At 34.2% G+C, this 18,016-nt stretch overlaps 1 protein-coding gene across 3 annotated transcripts in view; it reads left to right on the top strand.

Moving 5' to 3' along the window:
- TBC1D4 (TBC1 domain family member 4) overlaps positions 1-18,016 on the top strand; it is a 196,179-nt gene that overhangs the window by 136,727 nt on the left and 41,436 nt on the right. For 2 of the 3 annotated variants that reach the window (XM_074191811.1, XM_074191813.1), the window contains exons 9-11: positions 11,605-11,679; positions 12,994-13,220; positions 15,078-15,245. In XM_074191811.1, coding sequence (XP_074047912.1) covers positions 11,605-11,679; positions 12,994-13,220; positions 15,078-15,245 — 470 coding nt within the window. The remainder of the gene's footprint in view (positions 1-11,604; positions 11,680-12,993; positions 13,221-15,077; positions 15,246-18,016) is intronic. The other variant, XM_074191812.1, reaches the window with a different exon arrangement.

The following is an 18,016-nucleotide window of genomic DNA, read 5'->3' as shown; positions in this document are numbered from 1 at the left end:
TATATTTGAGTTGTCTGTAGAGTTTGAGTAGCACAGAAAAGTGGAAATAGGAAATTTGAATCGTAATGCTTGAAGAACTCAGTGTATTTTACAATATAAAATTGTTACAGAACCCCTCTTTTGTAATTTCCTGGGATCTAAGGGAAAATCTTGAAAGTAAAGAAATGCATATTGTGGGAAATAAATTTATCACACTATTACATATTTTATCTCTACCACTAATATTAAAATATCTCTTTCAATAACTCAGAAAATGATCATTATAGACTTAGCCCATCCCAAACAAGCTACAAAAACCTTATCAGGATGTCAGCTCAGTCAGTCAACAAACATTTATTGAGTCCTTAAGGACTGTACTTGGGTGGTAGTTGTATGAGTGGAGAAAAGGAAAGATGGATCAGATGTGTTACAAAAGTAGAAATAAGACATGGCAGCAGAATGAATATGTAGGGTGAGTGCTAGGGAGCAATTGGGGATGACATCGAAGTTTCAAATCTGAGTACTTAGGAGAATGGTGTTGCTCTTGACAATCATAGGGAAGTTAGGAAGAGGGAGGGGGAGGGTTCGAAGAGGAAAGATGATGAGTTTTGTTTTGGACATTTGGAGTTGTTTATGGGCCATTCATTTTGAGATTTCTAAGAGGCAGATGATAATGGGAAACTAGGGGTCAGGAGAGTGGTTAGGGCTGGATACACACACACATACACACACATACATATACATATACACATATTTGTGTATATATACACCCATTATATATGCACTACATGTATACACACTACAAAAATGTGTATGTATATTTGTATATATATATACATTGCATTTGTATACACATGTAGAATCTGAGAATCATTAGCATAGATATTTTTGAACTCGCAGAATCCCCAAACATTCTTAATCTTTTTGCATCATGGGTCTATTTGCCATTCTGGTGAAATCCATGAACCCTTTCTCACAATAATGTTTTCAAATGAATAAAATAAAATACACAAGATTACAAAGGAAACTTTGGGAAGGAGAAAAGAAGCCTAAGGGCAGAATTTTGAAGAATACTGTGTTAGTGGGATTGACTTAATGGACGATCCAACAAAGAAGACTAAGGAAGAGTGGAAAGACAGGTAGAAAGAGAACTATTAGAGAATAGTGTAATTAATTTAAAGAGTATTCCTAAGAAGAGAGTGATTGACAGTGTCATAGTCTTCAGTGAGGTCAAGAAAGATGAGGCTTAAGAAAATGCTATTAGATTTGGCAATTAAAAGATCATTTGTAACTTTGGAGAGAGCAGTTTCAATTGAATGATAAGTATAGAACCTAGGTTGTATAATGTTTAGAAGAAAGTGAAAGGAGAAGAAGTAAAGTTGTATATGGCTTTTTTTTAGTTTTTTTTTTGCAAGGCAAATGGGGTTAAGTGGCTTGCCCAAGGCCACACAGCTAGGTAATTATTAAGTGTCTGAGACTGGATTTGAACCCAGGTACTCCTGACTCCACTGCACCACCTAGCCGCCCCATGTACATGGCTTTTTCAAGAAGTTTTTCCATGAGAGAGAGGAGAAATATAGGATGATCATTAACAAGGGTGGTCAGATAAGTGAGAATCTTTAAAGGTTGAGAAAAAATGGGCACTTTTGTAGGCAACAAGTAGATAGGAAAGATACTGAAAATTAGTTTTGGAATATTAGCAAATCTGCTGGAGATAATGGGATGAAGGGTGCATTTAGAGGGATTTGTCAGGACAAGGAGTAAAAGAAGAGATGCTGAGATAGTCATCTGAGTGATATAAGATGAGAAGCAGATAAAAACTTTTGATGATTGACCTTTTTATTTTGGTAAAGTTTGTGGCAAAATCATCAATGGAGAGTGCAGTATGGAGTCTGAAGAGAGATTTAAAAGGTTTGGAATAACCTTAAAAAAATTTTAGTGTTTAAAAAAATTTATATCATAGGTTTGATTATATTTTGTGAAGATGTCTCTTCTGGTCAGTCTCTGAAGAGGAAGAGCAGTAAGATTTTATTTATAATGAATAAATTCCTTTTGCTTTAAAGAGATTTCTGAACATACAGAATAGAACTGTGATTTAGTATCTAAAATAATAGTAAACGTAAGACAGTATATGATAGAGAATTGTAAGAAGTTATAAGAGACTATGTTGTACAGTAGAAAACTAGTTAGCTTTAAGAATTTTGCATATTTGTAGAATATAGACTAAAGGGGAAAAATAATTTCTGATATTATAATGTATTGCAGTCAGTTTTTTTTGGCTGGTGTTCAAAGTGCTTCCTAGACATTAAGATTTGTCTGTGAGTTTTAAAGATTAGTTTTAGAGCTAAATCCTGGAAAGGAGTTCAGTGGTGAATGTGAACATTTAAAGATATGAAAACTAAGACACAGAATGAATTGGGAATTTGTCAGAATACTTTATTAAAGTCTGGTACTATGCCATGTAATATTGTTAATGGGGAGAAATAGTCTAAAGCTCAAGGGATGATTTTGCTTAATATTTTAAAGCATTGTTTAGTGTATAAATTCAGATTGAATGTATCAATAACTGTACATGTTTGAAGATTGAAATTCCAAAATGGTTCTTTGAATTGTTTTTGTTTATAATAATGATTTTTCAGATATTTGTTGAGTTTGGTACCAATAATGAAACCCTAGAAGAGTAATATTACCTGTTGGAAAATGCTTTCATAACTATATTATTGTATTATTCATTTAAGAGTGTAGTATATGGTGAAATGGGAGTTACTTAATCTCAAATGAGGTAGAATTTCAGAAGTATAATATTGTGAAACAACAAAATGCAGATTATCAAGTGTACAGCTTAGGCAAAAGCATAATTTTTTTAGGGGAAAGGAAAGGCCAGAGCCATTGTGAGGAAACTCCTGTATAATTTCATTTAAAAGTTCACATTCTCGGGGAGGCTAGGTGGGCACAGTGGATAGAGCACCAGCCCTGGTGTCAGGAGGGCCTGAGTTCAAATCCAGCTTCAGACACTTAATAATTACCTAGCTGTGTGGCCTTGGGGAAGCCACTTAACCACATTGCCTTGCAAAAACCTAAAAAACAAAAACCAAAACCAAACAAACAAAAAACTTCACACACTCATAATAGGTTTAAGAGCTTTAGAAAGGGAAAAAAATATCTGCTCCTTTTAAGATTGCATTTATCTAAATAGTAAGTGCCTTGCTCTGTGTCAGGTAATACAGTAGACAATAAAGATACAAAATTTCTATTAAAAACTCAGGCTTTAGTGAATTGTAAACAGGTGAGTTATAATTGTTCTTTATAATTGTTCTTCCCCTTAATAGGAATGGGGGGGGGACTAGAAATAAGTAAAATAGTATGCCAACAAAATCCAAGATCTGTGACCATATGAATGGGTAAATTTGTATTTATCATTTTTAAAAATAAATTTTTATTAATATCTTTTGTTTTTTAAATCACCAGAATTTCAGTTTCTTCCTCCAAAACAAATAAATATTTTATAAAAAGGGAAAAATGAGGAAATCCTATCAATGTCACAGAAAATTATAAATGTATACAATATTTTGCAATGTTACCACCCTGACATTTCAAAGGAGTGGGTTGAGAGTATTTTCTTAAATTTTCTGGATGCTGTTCTCTGATGCCAGTTATTTTGCTTTTTATAAAATATATATTTTTTATTTACTCATCCATGAACATGTGTCCCCCCACCATGTAAATTCCTGAAGAATAGGGACTGTCTGACCTTTGTTGTTTGTTTGTCTGGCAATTAATACAATTTGTTCATTGGTAACTGTTTAATAATGTTTATCAATTAATTCATCCTGATCATGTGAATTGGATAGATTTAGATATTAAATTATTTTATAAATAAAACCCAAGAATCCTTTGATATAACCTAAAAGAAAGAATCACTCTTTCCCTCAATACAACTATAGCCTTTTTGTGGCAACTGTTGACCTATGAGGTAGGGTCATTTAAATGGAACGAGACAAATGATATTTGAATAAAATTGAGATACTATCATCTAATATCTACTAGTAATTTCTCAGTAACCTTTAGAGCTTCCTGAAGATACCAAGACAGGAAATTGTGTGTGTATGCGTGTGCTTATACTATACTGTTCCTCCAAAAAATCCAAAGCATAAAATATTTAATGATTTGAAGGGGTATCCATTCCTATTACCATACATAGAACTTGTTATTTTTTCTACCAAGAAAAATCTATATTTGAAAAAATAATTACTTGCTAAGCTTTTATTTCAGCAAACATAAAGACTTCTGTCTAATCTATCCTCATGTATTAAAATTTTAAGTTAATTATAATGACTATTTGCCTAGAGTCCCATAGTAAATGTGTCTGAGATGGGATTTGAACTCATCTTCCTGATTCTATCTCCTGTACTACCTTAGTAGTAGGAAGAGTGGCATAAGCAGTCATGATGTGAATTTGCATAGTGATTATGATGTTTATTTGAAATGACCTTGAACAAGTCATTCAGTTCTTTTGAAATTCACTTTCCCTGTTTGTAAAGAGTATTCATTGTTATGCTATATAATCATACGATTGAAAGAACCTGCAGAGGTCATTTCTCTAATCCACCCTCTTTCCTTCAAATAGGATAGCAGTTAGATCATGTAAAGCAGTTGAGCTGGGCGACTAGGTGGTACAGTGGATACAACACTGGCCCTGGAGTCAGGAGTACCTGAGTTCAAATCAGACCTCAGACACTTAATAATTACCTAGCTGTGTGGCCTTGGGCAAGCCACTTAACCCTACTTGTCTTGCAAAAAAAACCACCCTAAAAAATAAATAAAAATAAACAAAGAAGTAAAAAAATAAAGCAGTTGAACATTCTTATCCTACATTTTTATCATGATTAACCTTGAGGGGAAAGTTTTATTTGCCTAGACTTTATTTAACTTAATGGCTCTCCTTTGATTCCCATTCAAGTTCACTAATAATCCTTTCTAGTTGTGAATATGGATATTTTCTTTTGTTCCAGTAAGAACCTTCCAAGGGCTAAGTATATTGGAAGAGAAATATATTTCACATGTTTTCTGCTTCTATTTACTTATTCCAGTATTATTCTTGTAATTTTTAACCAAAATATTACATTACTGATACTGATATCATGGCCAGATATGTGAGGTTAAAATTAAATTTTTAAATTTTTTTCCTTCTATCTATATAGAGGATATCTATATAGATGTGAGGAGCTGCATATCTAACTGGCTCACTATTCATTCAGGTACTTTTTTTGGGGGGGGTGGTTTCAAGGCAGTGGGGTTAAGTGACTTGCCCAAGGCCACACAGCTAGGTCATTATTAAGTGTCTGAAGCTGGATTTGAAGTCAGGTATTCCTGACTCCAGGGTCAGTGCTCTATCCATTGTACCACCTAGCTGCTCCCAGATACATTTTTTTAATTAAAGATTTTATTTATTTTGAGTTTTACAATTTTTCCCCCAATCTTACTTCCCTCCCCCACCTCCCCACAGAAAACAATTTGTCAGTCTTTACATTGTTTTCATGTTGTACATTGATCCAAATTGAGTGTGTTGAGAGAGAAATCATATCCCTAAGGAAGAAATATAAAGTATGAGAGATAACAAGATCAGACAATAAGATATCTGTTTTTTTCTTCTAAATTAAACGTAATAGTCCTTGAACTTTTTGTTGAAACTCCACGGTCCTTTATCTGGATACAGATGGTATTCTCCATTGCAGACAGCCCAAAATTGTTTACAATTACTGATTGTTACAAGGATGGAATGAGCAAGTCTATCAAGGTTGATCATCACCCCCATGTTGCTGTTAGCATGTACAGTGTTTTTTCTGGTTCTGCTCATCTCACTCAGCATCAGTTCATGCAAATCCCTCCAGGCTTCCCTGAATTCCCATCCCTCCTGGTTTCTAATAGAGCAATAGCGTTCCATGACATACATATACCAAAGTTTGCTAAGCCATTCCCCAATTGAAGGACATTTACTTGATTTCCAATTCTTTGCCACCGCAAACAAGGATGCTATAAATATTTTTGTACAAGTGATGTTTTTACCCTTTTTCATCATCTCTTCAGGGTATAGACCAAGTAGTGGTATTGCTGGATCAAAGGGTATGCCCATTTTTGATGCCCTTTGGGCGTAGATCCAAATTTCTCTCCAGAAAGGTTGGATGAGTTTACAGCGCCACCAACAGTGTAATAATGTCCCAGATTTCCCACAACCCTTCCAACAATGCTCATTATCCTTTCTGGCCGTATTGGCCAGTGTGAGAGGTGTGAGGTTGTACCTCAGAGAAGCTTTAATTTGCATTTCTCTAATTTTAAGTAATGATTTAGAGCAATTTTTTTGTATCATTATGGATTGCTTTGATCTCCTCATCTGTAAATTGCCTTTGCATATCCTTTGACCACTTGTCAGGTGGGGAATGGCTTTTTTTTTAAAATATGACTCAGTTCTCTGTATATTTTAGAAATGAGTCCTTTGTCTGAAACATTAGTTGTAAAGATTGTTTCTCCAGTTTACTACATTTCTTTTGATCTTGGTTACAGTGGTTTTATCTGTGCAAAAGCTTTTTAACTTAATTTAATTGAGATCATCTAGTTAGTTTTTAGTGATGTTCTCCATCTCTTCCTTAGTCATAAACTGCTTCCCTTTCCATAGATCTGACAGGTAAATTAGTCCTTGATCTACTAATTTGTTATAGTATTGTTTTTTATGTCTAAATCCTGTATACATTTGGATCTTATCTTGGTAAAGGGTGTTAGGTGTTGGTCTAATCTAAATTTCTTCCATACTAACTTCCAATTTTCCCAGCAGTTTTTATCGAAGAGAGAATTTTTATCCCAATAGCTGAACTCTTTGGGTTTATCAAATAGCAGATTACTATAATCGTTTCCTGGTTTTGCACCTAGTCTATTCTACTGGTCCACCACTCTATTTCTTAGCCAGATAGTTTTGATGACTGATGCTTTATAATATAATTTTAGATCTGGTAAGGCTAAGCCCCCTTCTTTTGCACTTTTTCCATTAAATCACTGGAAATTCTTGACTTTTTATTTCTCCATATGAATTTACTTACAACTTTTTCTAACTCAAAGTAATTTTTTTTTGTAATTTTGATTGGTAGGGCACTAAACTGGTAGTATTGTCATTTTTTTATTATATTAGCTCTACCCATCCATGAGCAGTTGATATTTGCCTAATTATTTAAATCTCCCAGATACTTTTTAAAAAAGTTAATACTTTGAGTTGTCTTTTTCTTTGAACTTATTTTTCTATGTGCCAAGGTAGATGAAGATGCTCTCAATTTTATATACACATATATGTATATAAAATGTTATGAATCCTAAACATATGCTTCACAAAGATCTAGAATTAATATTTTTTTCAAATTCAGAGTTCCATTTGAATATTGAACACAGGCATATTTTTTTTTGCCAGTAAAGCAGGGTGGGTGGCTGCTGAGGCTTTCCTGGTTAGGAATGGGTATCCAGAATCTATGAAGTGTTCTGCTTAGTCAGTCTTCTATTATTCCTGAAATGATAATATTTCATATGCCTTTCTCATAGGGTTATTGTGAGAAAAGCACTTTGAGGATCTTCAAAATGTTTTAGAAATATGATTCATTTTATTTATTATTAACCTACTGTCCTTAGTGTCATGGATTTAGTGTCTGATGTCTTTGGTTCATTTCCCTATTGTTGATCATTACATTGTGGGGACTATAATTATACCCATGACTAAAATATTGGAGAAATTTTAATCTATAATTTCCCATATGCCCATTCCTTGCTTATATTGAGAAGTAAGTCTATAATTTTAATTTTTTTTTTAAATTAATCCTTATTACCCTAAGTGGTAAAGTGGGGCTAGAGTCAGATGCAGACTTGACACTTACTAGCTGTGTGATCCTTAGCATGTCACTTAATCTCTGTCTGGCTCAGTTTCCTCAAGTGAGTATTATAATAGTCCTTACCTCAGAGAATTGTTGCGGGGGGCCAAATGATACATGAACATAATGAAAGCTCAGTTTCAAAGGTGCTTACTCCCTCCCTTTCTGTCCTTAAGTCCCCCAAGTTGGGGAACTTCAACATCTTATTCATTGGAGAAAACTTTATTTTCTTGGAGAAAACTCCTCTTGATTATAAATTTACATTTGTATTTTTATGACTATATCTTTGTGAGAATAGTAGCCTTCAAGAATGGAATTCAAGTAGCCTTCAAGATATAAAGTTGTTGACTCCTCATGACCTCATTTGAGGTTTTCTTGGCAAAGATACTGGAGTGGAATTGACATTTCCTTATCCAGGTCATTTTACACACGAGGAAACTGAGGCAAACAGGGTGAAGTGACTTACCCAGTGTCTGAGTTAGGAGTTGAACTCAGGGAGACAAGTCTGTCCTTTGTGCCACCTAAGCTCCCCTGGAGATGAAAAGTTCTGGCTTCCTGTTCTGCCTCTGAAACTCATTAATTGTATGATCTTGAGTATGTTACTTAACAGTTCAATGCTCTAGGCCATTTCTAAGATTCTCAGTTGCCAAAGTTTGCTGATCTGTAAGCATTTTTTAAGTACTTCTTATATCCTAGGCTGTACCAAGCACTGGAGATAACAAAGAAAGAGAGCAGCCTATGCCCTCAAGGAACTTACTTTTTAATGAGAAAGTAGACATGTAAGTAGTACATGTGTGATTAATACAGAGTAGACCAAAGGTAATATCAGAGGGGATGGCACCTGCCCCTGTGGAGATCAGGAAAGACTTTTTGCAGAAGAATAGAATTTGAATTGAATCTTGATGGAAGTCATGGAAGCTAAGACATAGAGATGCAGAACATTAACATTTCAGGCATGGGGACAGCTAATGCAAAAACATAGAGATGGGAGATTGTATCTTCTGTGAGGAATACTTAAAATTCTCTAATCTGATAAAATCACAAGTCCCGGTCCTCATTCTTCTCCCTCCCCTACTATAGAAAAGATATATTACAAGCATATTTAGAATGATTCTCATATCTGTTTTTTATATTTCAAGTTTTTACAGCTTTTACTTTTTCATTTTAGCTTCTTATAGCCACCCTTTTCATGGAGACCAACAGATAACAGCTAGCATTTGTTTAATATGTTAAGCTTTGCCAATCTGTTTACAAATATTAACCCATTTGATCCTCAAACCCTGTGAGATGGAGAGTAATAATTTCCTCATTTTACAAATAGAGTAACTGAGACAGAGAAAAGTTAAAGGACTCATCCAGGGGCACATAGCTAACAGTTATCTCAGGCCGAATTTGAGCTTGTTTTCTTGACTCCAGGATCAATGCCCTATGTACAGCACCATATTGCTGCCTCTAATTCCTACTTTTAATTCCTTGAAGCACTAAAATTTCAGAACCTTAGAGTTAGAATAGATCTGACATGTCATCTCTTCAATCCAATCTTAATTAGAATGCCCTCTATAACTTCCAAAAGAAATTCATCTTCTGCTTGAAGATGTCATTGGAGGGGAATAAGTTGTCTCTGGAGAAAACTTAGTTGAGGATGTTTTTCCTTTTCTGAAGCCTACATCTGTCCTTCTGAAATTTCATCTGAAGAATCACAGAATTTCCAAGTTGGAAGGGACCTTAGTGGCCATGTAGTCCAAACCCTAGATAAAAGACAGTTCCACTATAACATAACTGGTAACTAGTCTTCCAGTCTCTGCTGATAGACCACACCACCTCTGGAAATTGTTCATGCCAGTTTGGACAGTTCTAACTATTAGGAAATTTTCCTTCACATCAAGCCTAAATGATGAAACTTTATCCATTTTTTCCTGATTTTGTCCTTGGAGACAGATCAAATTTAATTTCTCCACTAAGACCACCCTTTCAAAACTTGAAGACAGCTATCTTGTCCCCAGGACATCTTTTCTTCTCCAAACTTGCCAAGTTTAAGAAACACCTCACTTGATGAAACTGATGAGCAGAATGCCCTTAATATTAACCTGACTACCAGACTCATAGCTTGCTTTATAGTCTAGAGAATGTCCCAGAGGAGTGGAGTTTAATTAGATATTCAGACAGTAAAAACTAATTGAATGACCTGTTGTTCATTATTTTGACAAGAGACCCATCATGAGCTAATGTATAAGGGCTGAGCTTTTGGGCTCTGAGAAAGTTCTCACAGCCCAACCTAGGCCAGTAGCATTCTGGGTGAGCTGGGCTCTTTAATTTGTTTGCTATATCTTCTACTTTGCCTTCTTAACAAATTTTAATATCTAAAGACCCCAAAGCATAAATCTGGGAAATGGAAGTATTAGATTAAGGCTCTTGCCACCTACCTTGGACAAGATTACTTAACCTCTTTGGGCTTTAGTTTCCACATCTATACAATTAGAATTGAACTAGATGATCCATAAAACCCTCTTAGAGTCCTAAGATTCTAACACAGTATAATTTTGGTCAATGAAAAGAAATCATTCATAAATTTACCCAGGAGTTTGAGAGTTCATCCTCCGCCTTCTGCCAGGCTGCCTGCTGTTCTCAGACTTGAATTGGTCTAAGATGATTCTTTGAGATATTCTTGTTTGTCTTTATATTTATTCTAGCTGAGAAAAAAACCAAGAAACAAAAGCCAAATTTCTTCTACTGTCTTCTTACTTTTTTTCATGTGTATAGATGCTATATGGTATAGTAGAAAGGATATTGAAATAAGGGAAATAGGAAACTTTTAGTCTGAGTTGGGCAAATAATATAAACTCCTTAAGTTCTTATTTCCTCATCTGTAAAATCAGGAATGAGGAAGGGAACTAGCATTTATGAAGTGACTACTATCTGTCAATCACTATGGTAGGAACTTTACAAATCTTAATTTGATTTTCATAAGTACCCTGTAAGGTAGATACTATTTTGATCTCTACATTTCAGTTGTGGTAACTGAGACAGACAGAACTTAAGGGACTTACTGAAGGTCAAACAACTGATTAGTGTTTGAGACCAGATTTGAACTCAGGACTTCATGATTCCAGACCCAGCATCTTCACCACAGTACCAATTTAAATAATGAAAAAGGTTTTATCATACATATTTTTTGTTGTTAAATCACATTTATTAATATGATTGAGCCATTTCTTTGAGCGTATCCCAAGTTAAACAAATGAATAAAAAATAGCATACAAAGCACAGCCAATCATACATCTCACTTCTCTGACGATATGGACATTATTCCTTACCATTAGCTCGCTACTTCTGGGTCCATGCTTGATCATTATAATTACATAGTATCAATTTTTGTTTTGTAGGTTATCTAAACGTGTGAATTATTTTCTTTGTTCTGCTTACTTCTCATTACCATTTCCTATAAGTCTAACTGTGATTCTCTCAATTTTTCATATTTATGATTTTTTTATCATTCATTAATATTCTTTAACATTTATTTACCAACACATTTTGTTTATGTTTCCTTATCTATGAATACATGTTTTATTTCTAATTGTTTGCCACTGCCATGTTATGGTATAATGGATACAAGGCTGTTAGTTCAGTAGCAGCATAAGATAACATATCTCAAAACTAGCCTTTTGGATTCTGGATCGATATATAGAATCAAGTTAAATATTTAATCCTTGTCTTCCCACAGGGAGCTAACAGAATGAGAGGCCGTCTAGGAAGCATGGACAGCTTTGAAAGGTCCAATAGCCTTGCTTCGGAGAAGGTACCAGATGAAGACTTAATAAATGCTACTTAGGACTTAATAGTTTACTGCAGTTTTCAGTGATATTCACTGTGACTTGCTTGGCGTTATCCCCTTACACATAAGATACATACTACTGGTGGAATTTTGAGTATGCATTTTACATTTCTGATATTTATTGAGCAATGTTAGAGGTGACCAAATGGGTAATATGTTCAGTTGGACTTCATGGTATTTGAGCACAATAAATATCTCCCCTTTTTTGTAGGTTAGCTGTGTTACAAGTTTTTTGCCATGCAGAATTTTTCTTGGTGATGCAATTTGTTCCTCATTACATGCAAATTCATATAATAAGACCTGTTTTTATAGTACCATTTTGCTATATTTTTGAACTATTTTTGTTTTTATTCTCTTAACTCTGTCAGTTTCAACTTCATACTCAAAATGTTTTTTATAGAAAATACCCTTCTTGATTTTTACTGGTTCTTGATAATCCTCAAAATTGAAGTATATTCATGTTAATTTCTTTTAAAATATACATATATATGTATGTAACAATTTGAAGCCTATTCAAGCTAACGTTTTAATAATGTGGAATTTCCCCTAAGAATTTATTCCAAACCCTCTCGGTCTTAGCAGTCTAAAAACATGACTTCTATAAGTGACTGTTCTGTAATGTATAAACAATGTACCTGTCTGAATTGGAAGATTTATTAGGCTTGTCCTTGCAATATGAGACACATACTGGCATAGCTCACTTTTCATTTATTTCCTGTTTTTCATGTTTTGCAGTTTACCTCAGGCAACATGTAGTTGGACAATAGCTTGCCCAGGGGACAAGGATGCATAACAGATTTTATTATTTTATTTTCCTGATGCCGCTGCTGCTAACACTGGACAATCAGACTGTGTTATATTGTTTTGACAGTACAGGAAGCATGCAGTTGATATGTCAAGGAAATTAGCAGACACATAGACACAAACCCCACCCGCTTATGGTCATGATTGCTTTTCATCTTTCTGCCAACAGTCAGAAGTACAGTAGCTACAGCATTTTATTGCCACAAAGTGTCAGAGGAAAGAATACCTTGTCTTATCACCACTTTCTCATTTGGTCTGCCTTTGTGGATGCTTTTGTCCCAGAGCAAGCTTATCAAAAGAAGTTGGTCATGCTACTCCTGATTAGCATGCAGCATGGCTTAAGTAAAAAGGGTGATTTGCTCATGGCCCAGGAAGAAGAAGAGGGCCTCTCCTCTCTTTTGAGCTCTGTCTGGTCAGCCCGGCCATGCTCTCTGTGAGAAAGCAAGACCTCACTCCCCTTTGATTTCTTCTCAGGACTGTTCCCCAGGTGACTCTCCACCAGGCACCCCGCCAGCCTCCCCACTTCACTCAGCCTGGCAGACATTCCCTGAAGAGGACTCAGACTCCCCTCAGTTTCGAAGGCGGGCACACACATTCAGCCATCCCCCCTCAAGTACAAAGAGAAAGATCGCTTTACAGGATGGACGATCTCATGGTGTTAGATCTCCTCTCCTGAGACAGAGTTCCATTGAACAGTGCAGGTGAGTCTGAACTTTCCTTCCTTTTGGCCTTGACAGTGCTGATTTTGATGAGAGTTATGCTGGGAGGGAAATGCTATTCCACATAAAAGTTTACAGTGTTAGTGTCCTACTTTCTGTAGAGGGAGGAGAAAGGAGCTCTATAGATTTATCTACATGCTGGTTAGTTTAAGTTGTACACTATGCATATTACTTGGAAGAAATCATGAACTTATTTTGACTGAAATTTGCTGAGTACACAAGTTAGTCCATGGCCTCTAGATGCTGGCAACAAAGAAATGAAGTCAGCAAGTTTTTAAATAACTAATCACTAAAACTTCCTGTTCACACAGAATCAAATGACTAGATAAAGACATGTACAAAATTAATTTTATGTTTGGAATAATAATTTTTTAATGCAAAATAGCATATAAGAGATAATTCTTTTGGATTTCCCTCTAGAATGAAATAAGTAGCCTTAATAATGAATTTAATGTATACCATAGTTGACAGGAAATATAGCAACCTGAAAAAGTCACTCTCAAGGACATGGTATTTCACAATTTTATCATATCATTTTTATCATTATATCATAAGAGTTAAAATTATGTTCTTTGGTTGTAGAATAAGGGACATATTTAACAATTTCTTCTTTTTTATATAACTGATTATAAAAATTTGTTTCCCAGAATATAGATTCTTTCTACTCACTCTTTTTTATATAACTGATATAAAAATTTGTTTCCCAGAATATAGATTCTTTCTGTTCACTATATGTAAGAAGTTACTTAGAAATTATGTGGTAGGCACCATGGATAGAATGTATTAAATCTCATATTGATTATTGTCAACTTTACTAGTGTTAAAAATTTCTAGAAATTATTAGGTCTGAAGATGGCAAAAATGTTTTACAGGAATATTATAGAATTGTAAGTAAAATGAGGCAAAATCTTTTTTCTTACCATGTAAAGATATCTTTGCCTCAATTTCATAAATTCTTTATGAAATATGAAAGATATCATTTTTATATTAATATAAAAGATATCATTAAGAAAAGTAAAACAAAAATTATATTTGTATTTACCTAAGACAATCAATCTCTTCTTTTCTAGGATGAAATCTCTTATACCCAATTCAGGAGTTTAAAATGAACACTCCTACGAGTGGGTTCTTTCAGGTCCCAAATAAGCAGATAAAATCCTTCAGAATTAAAATAATTATCAACTTATCTTTTTAAAACTGAAAATAAGGGATCACTTTGAGATTAAGCAATTATAAGAAAATATTATTTGTGGCAATGCAGTGCAGGTTAGCAGATTTATTTTTTCAAATGCTATGTAGACTTCATTTATAAGGACCTTGGATAAATAAAACAAAATCAATGAATATGAAAATTGATGTTCTGTTAAGCTGAAATTTAGATACTGATTTCCAAAAACACAATATGTTGTTCCTTTCCTTATGGAAAAGCTTACTACTTTATTTAAAGTAATCAAGCCTTTGAAGTATTGATAACCTGCTTTTCCTTGTAGGATTTGTTTCCTGCAATTATTTTCCATGATGTGAAAACAAACAACATATTATACTAAAATTTTTAGAAGACATTAAAGACAAATACATGATGTAAAGGATACTGCATAAATTAGGAAACATAACATTAACTTATGAAACAAGGATTTCTCATATCTGATCCAATTCCATACTTTCATTTTTTTTTCTTTCAAGGATTTCTCATATCTGATCCAATTCCATACTTTCATTTTTTTCTTTCATAATTAATTGATATGAAGAGTCTGTTGGAAAGATTTTTTTCTTAATGAATAAAGATTTTAACTGTTTTACTATAAATTAAAACGAATTTGCTGTATTTTCTGTGCTTAGCGTTCTTCCATCAGGTCGATGCATTCACAAGGAGAGTAAATCTTCTTCTTCCAGTCTTCCGAGTCTTCATACTTCCTTCTCTGCCCCTTCCTTCTCTGCCCCCTCTTTCCTGAAAAGCTTTTACCAGAGTTCAGGTAGACTGTCCCCACAATATGAAAATGAAATAAGGTGAGAGCAGTAGCCTCTGTTGACAAAGAAAAAAATTTCTAGCGTGCTTCTGGTATACTGATTTGCTAAGAAAAATTAACAAATATTGGAGTGTATTCTGCCTTGTACTAATTTCTGATTTGTATTTTTATATATTTGATTTGTTTCTGGTTGAATATACTAATGAGAGTTTTAAAAGTGGAAAATCAACCAAAGTGAAGCACCATTATTTAAAATCAGTAGTTTTCATGCTTTTTCCTAGCATGGATTCTATCTTAATTTTTTTTTCCCCAGACCTCAGAATCCTAAACTTAGGTGATGATAGAATGAGATCTGAAGTTGAAAATATCAAATAACAATTTCTTTCCATGAATCCCTGTCTCTTGAAATCCATAGTTCCTTAAAACAAAGTTTGAAAGCTACTGATAAATGACTGCTTAAGGAAGGTGATTGATGCATGTTAATCAGCTTTTTTTTTTGAATGGTTTAAGTAATTAACTATCTGACTAATTTTCTTTGATGTGGATCTAATTTTCTGTGTTTAAATGGATATAGGATTCCAGAACCCATGATTCTAAATAGGAATTGAGAGGATCAGTGGGGTTAGGGGATAGGAGTTTGATAGTGATTTTTCATTCTTAAAAGGGGAATTTTAAAAATTGTTTACTCATTATGATGATCAGTCACAATTTAATAGTACTTGAGAAGAGTGAACAATGAGATTTCATTTTAAAACAATATATGTAATATATACCCAGTAAACATTTATTAATTTCCTACTCGATTCCAGGCGCCATGGTAAGTGATTAGGATACAAAGAAAGATAAAAGACAGTCCTACTTTCAAAAGAACTTACAGTTTAAGAGGAGAGGCAACATGCAAATTATGGTGTCCATACAAGATATATAGGGTATAAACAAATGGTAGTTTTAGAGGGTAGATACTAGTAATGGGGGAGACATGAAAGATGCCATAAAGAAGCTGGATTTTAGCTGAGGTTTGAAGGAAGACTGGAGACTGGGATGAGAGAATATTCCAGGCATGGGGACAGTCATTGAAATAATCAGGAGATGGAGTGTCTTGTTTTAGGAATAACAAGGATAACTGTATCAAGAGATCCTGTAGTCAGCTATAAGAAGATTGGAAAGGTAGGATGTGAATCTCAAACAGCTTAATATTTGATCTTGGAGGTGATAGAAAGTCACTACAGTTTTATTGCGTTTTATTGAAAGTGACATAGTCAGACCTGTGCTTTAGGAAAATCGCTTTAATGTCTGAGTTAAAAATGGATTGGGATGGAGAGATACTTGAGACAGGGAGATTGACCAAGCAGGGGGGTTGCAACCATCCAGGTGTGAGGTGATGAGGGCCTGCAACATCGTGGTGGCAGTGTGAGGGAAAGAAGAGAGTAGTTGTTACAAGGCAAACAGATAGAATCAAGAGGCATTGACAATAGATTTGATATGAGAGATGAGTGAGAAGGTTTTGAGCCTTTGGGAATGGGAGAACGGTTGTTCTCTGGATAGTAATAAAAAATTATTATAAGAGGACTATTGAGAGGTGAGAAAGAGAGTAAATTCAGTTTTTGATATGTTGAATTTAACATTTCAATGGGATATCTCATTCAAGAGATCCAGTAGGAAGATTGGAGGTCAGTAGAAAGATTAGGACAGTATAAGTCAATTTGGGAATGATCAGCATAGGGGTAATTAAAACTGGGAGCATGTTGGGATTAACCTAGTGAAATTGGAGAGGGAGTAGAAGAGGGTCTAGGACATTTTAGAAATGTGCATTGGTGATCATGACTAAAACTTTTTTTGGTTATTATTATATGATATATTACAGTGGTCTCTGAGAGATCCTGTTTCATAGTGAGAAAAGATTTTTTAGAGTAGGAGTTTACAACTTTGAAAAATGCAATACCATGGTCTGTTCATCTAGTATATGAAGAATGGGAAGTAGTGACTCTGTTGACTTGGTCATGAGATGCTCTACTTAGTGTCTGTTCTTACATAGGAATGATAGTTTTGAGCTTGACAACTATGTTACATGTATATTTGTTGTATTTATATATGTATAATATAATATAGTCATTATTGTTTGTTATATCTACTTGGCTCATAAGAAGAGTGAGTAATTGCCTTATATGACATTTAAAGTGAACCCATGTGGCATTTTTTTTAATGTGGACTTCATGTTTCAACCATGTGTTGCCAAAAAATAAAGCATTTTATGAGACTCCAAGGATCTCTACACCATATCCTCCAAGTTTTTTTTTTCCTCCACTCTGATTGTAGAGATAATATTTTTAATGTATGAATCTGGACTTGCTCTAAACTAAGAAAATAATTTGATTTCTAATGAGGGAAATTAGGGAATGTCATTACAAATTTTCTCAAAAATAATTTAATTGGAGATTATTTTAACTTAATCTGGTAAAACTATATTTAACTAAACCAAGCCTAGTGAAGTATTCAATGAATTTAGAATTATCTATTTTGTGTTCTTAGGTATTAAACATGGGCTTTCTTTGCACAGAACTTTCTTCTCATATCTACCCCTACTCCCAGCCATTGATTACAAGACTTGTGAAGATGCCCATGAGACATCTAAAGTATTGGATAAATCAGTTTTTGTTTTTGATTTTGGTTTTTGTTTTTTTTGATGGGAGGAGAAGTAAGAGAAATTGCAGGAAGAATTCCATTTTATAAAAATGTTATTCCTCCAAAAAAGAAAGCCTATTAATAATATTACAGGTTAAATTTAGATAAGGAGAATGGAGAGAATAAAAC

The sequence above is a fragment of the Macrotis lagotis genome, chromosome 6, assembly GCF_037893015.1.
Source record: "Macrotis lagotis isolate mMagLag1 chromosome 6, bilby.v1.9.chrom.fasta, whole genome shotgun sequence".
NCBI lineage: Eukaryota > Metazoa > Chordata > Mammalia > Peramelemorphia > Peramelidae > Macrotis > Macrotis lagotis.
Note: the sequence above shows the minus strand (reverse complement) of the source record. Positions and strands in the feature narration are given on the sequence as shown.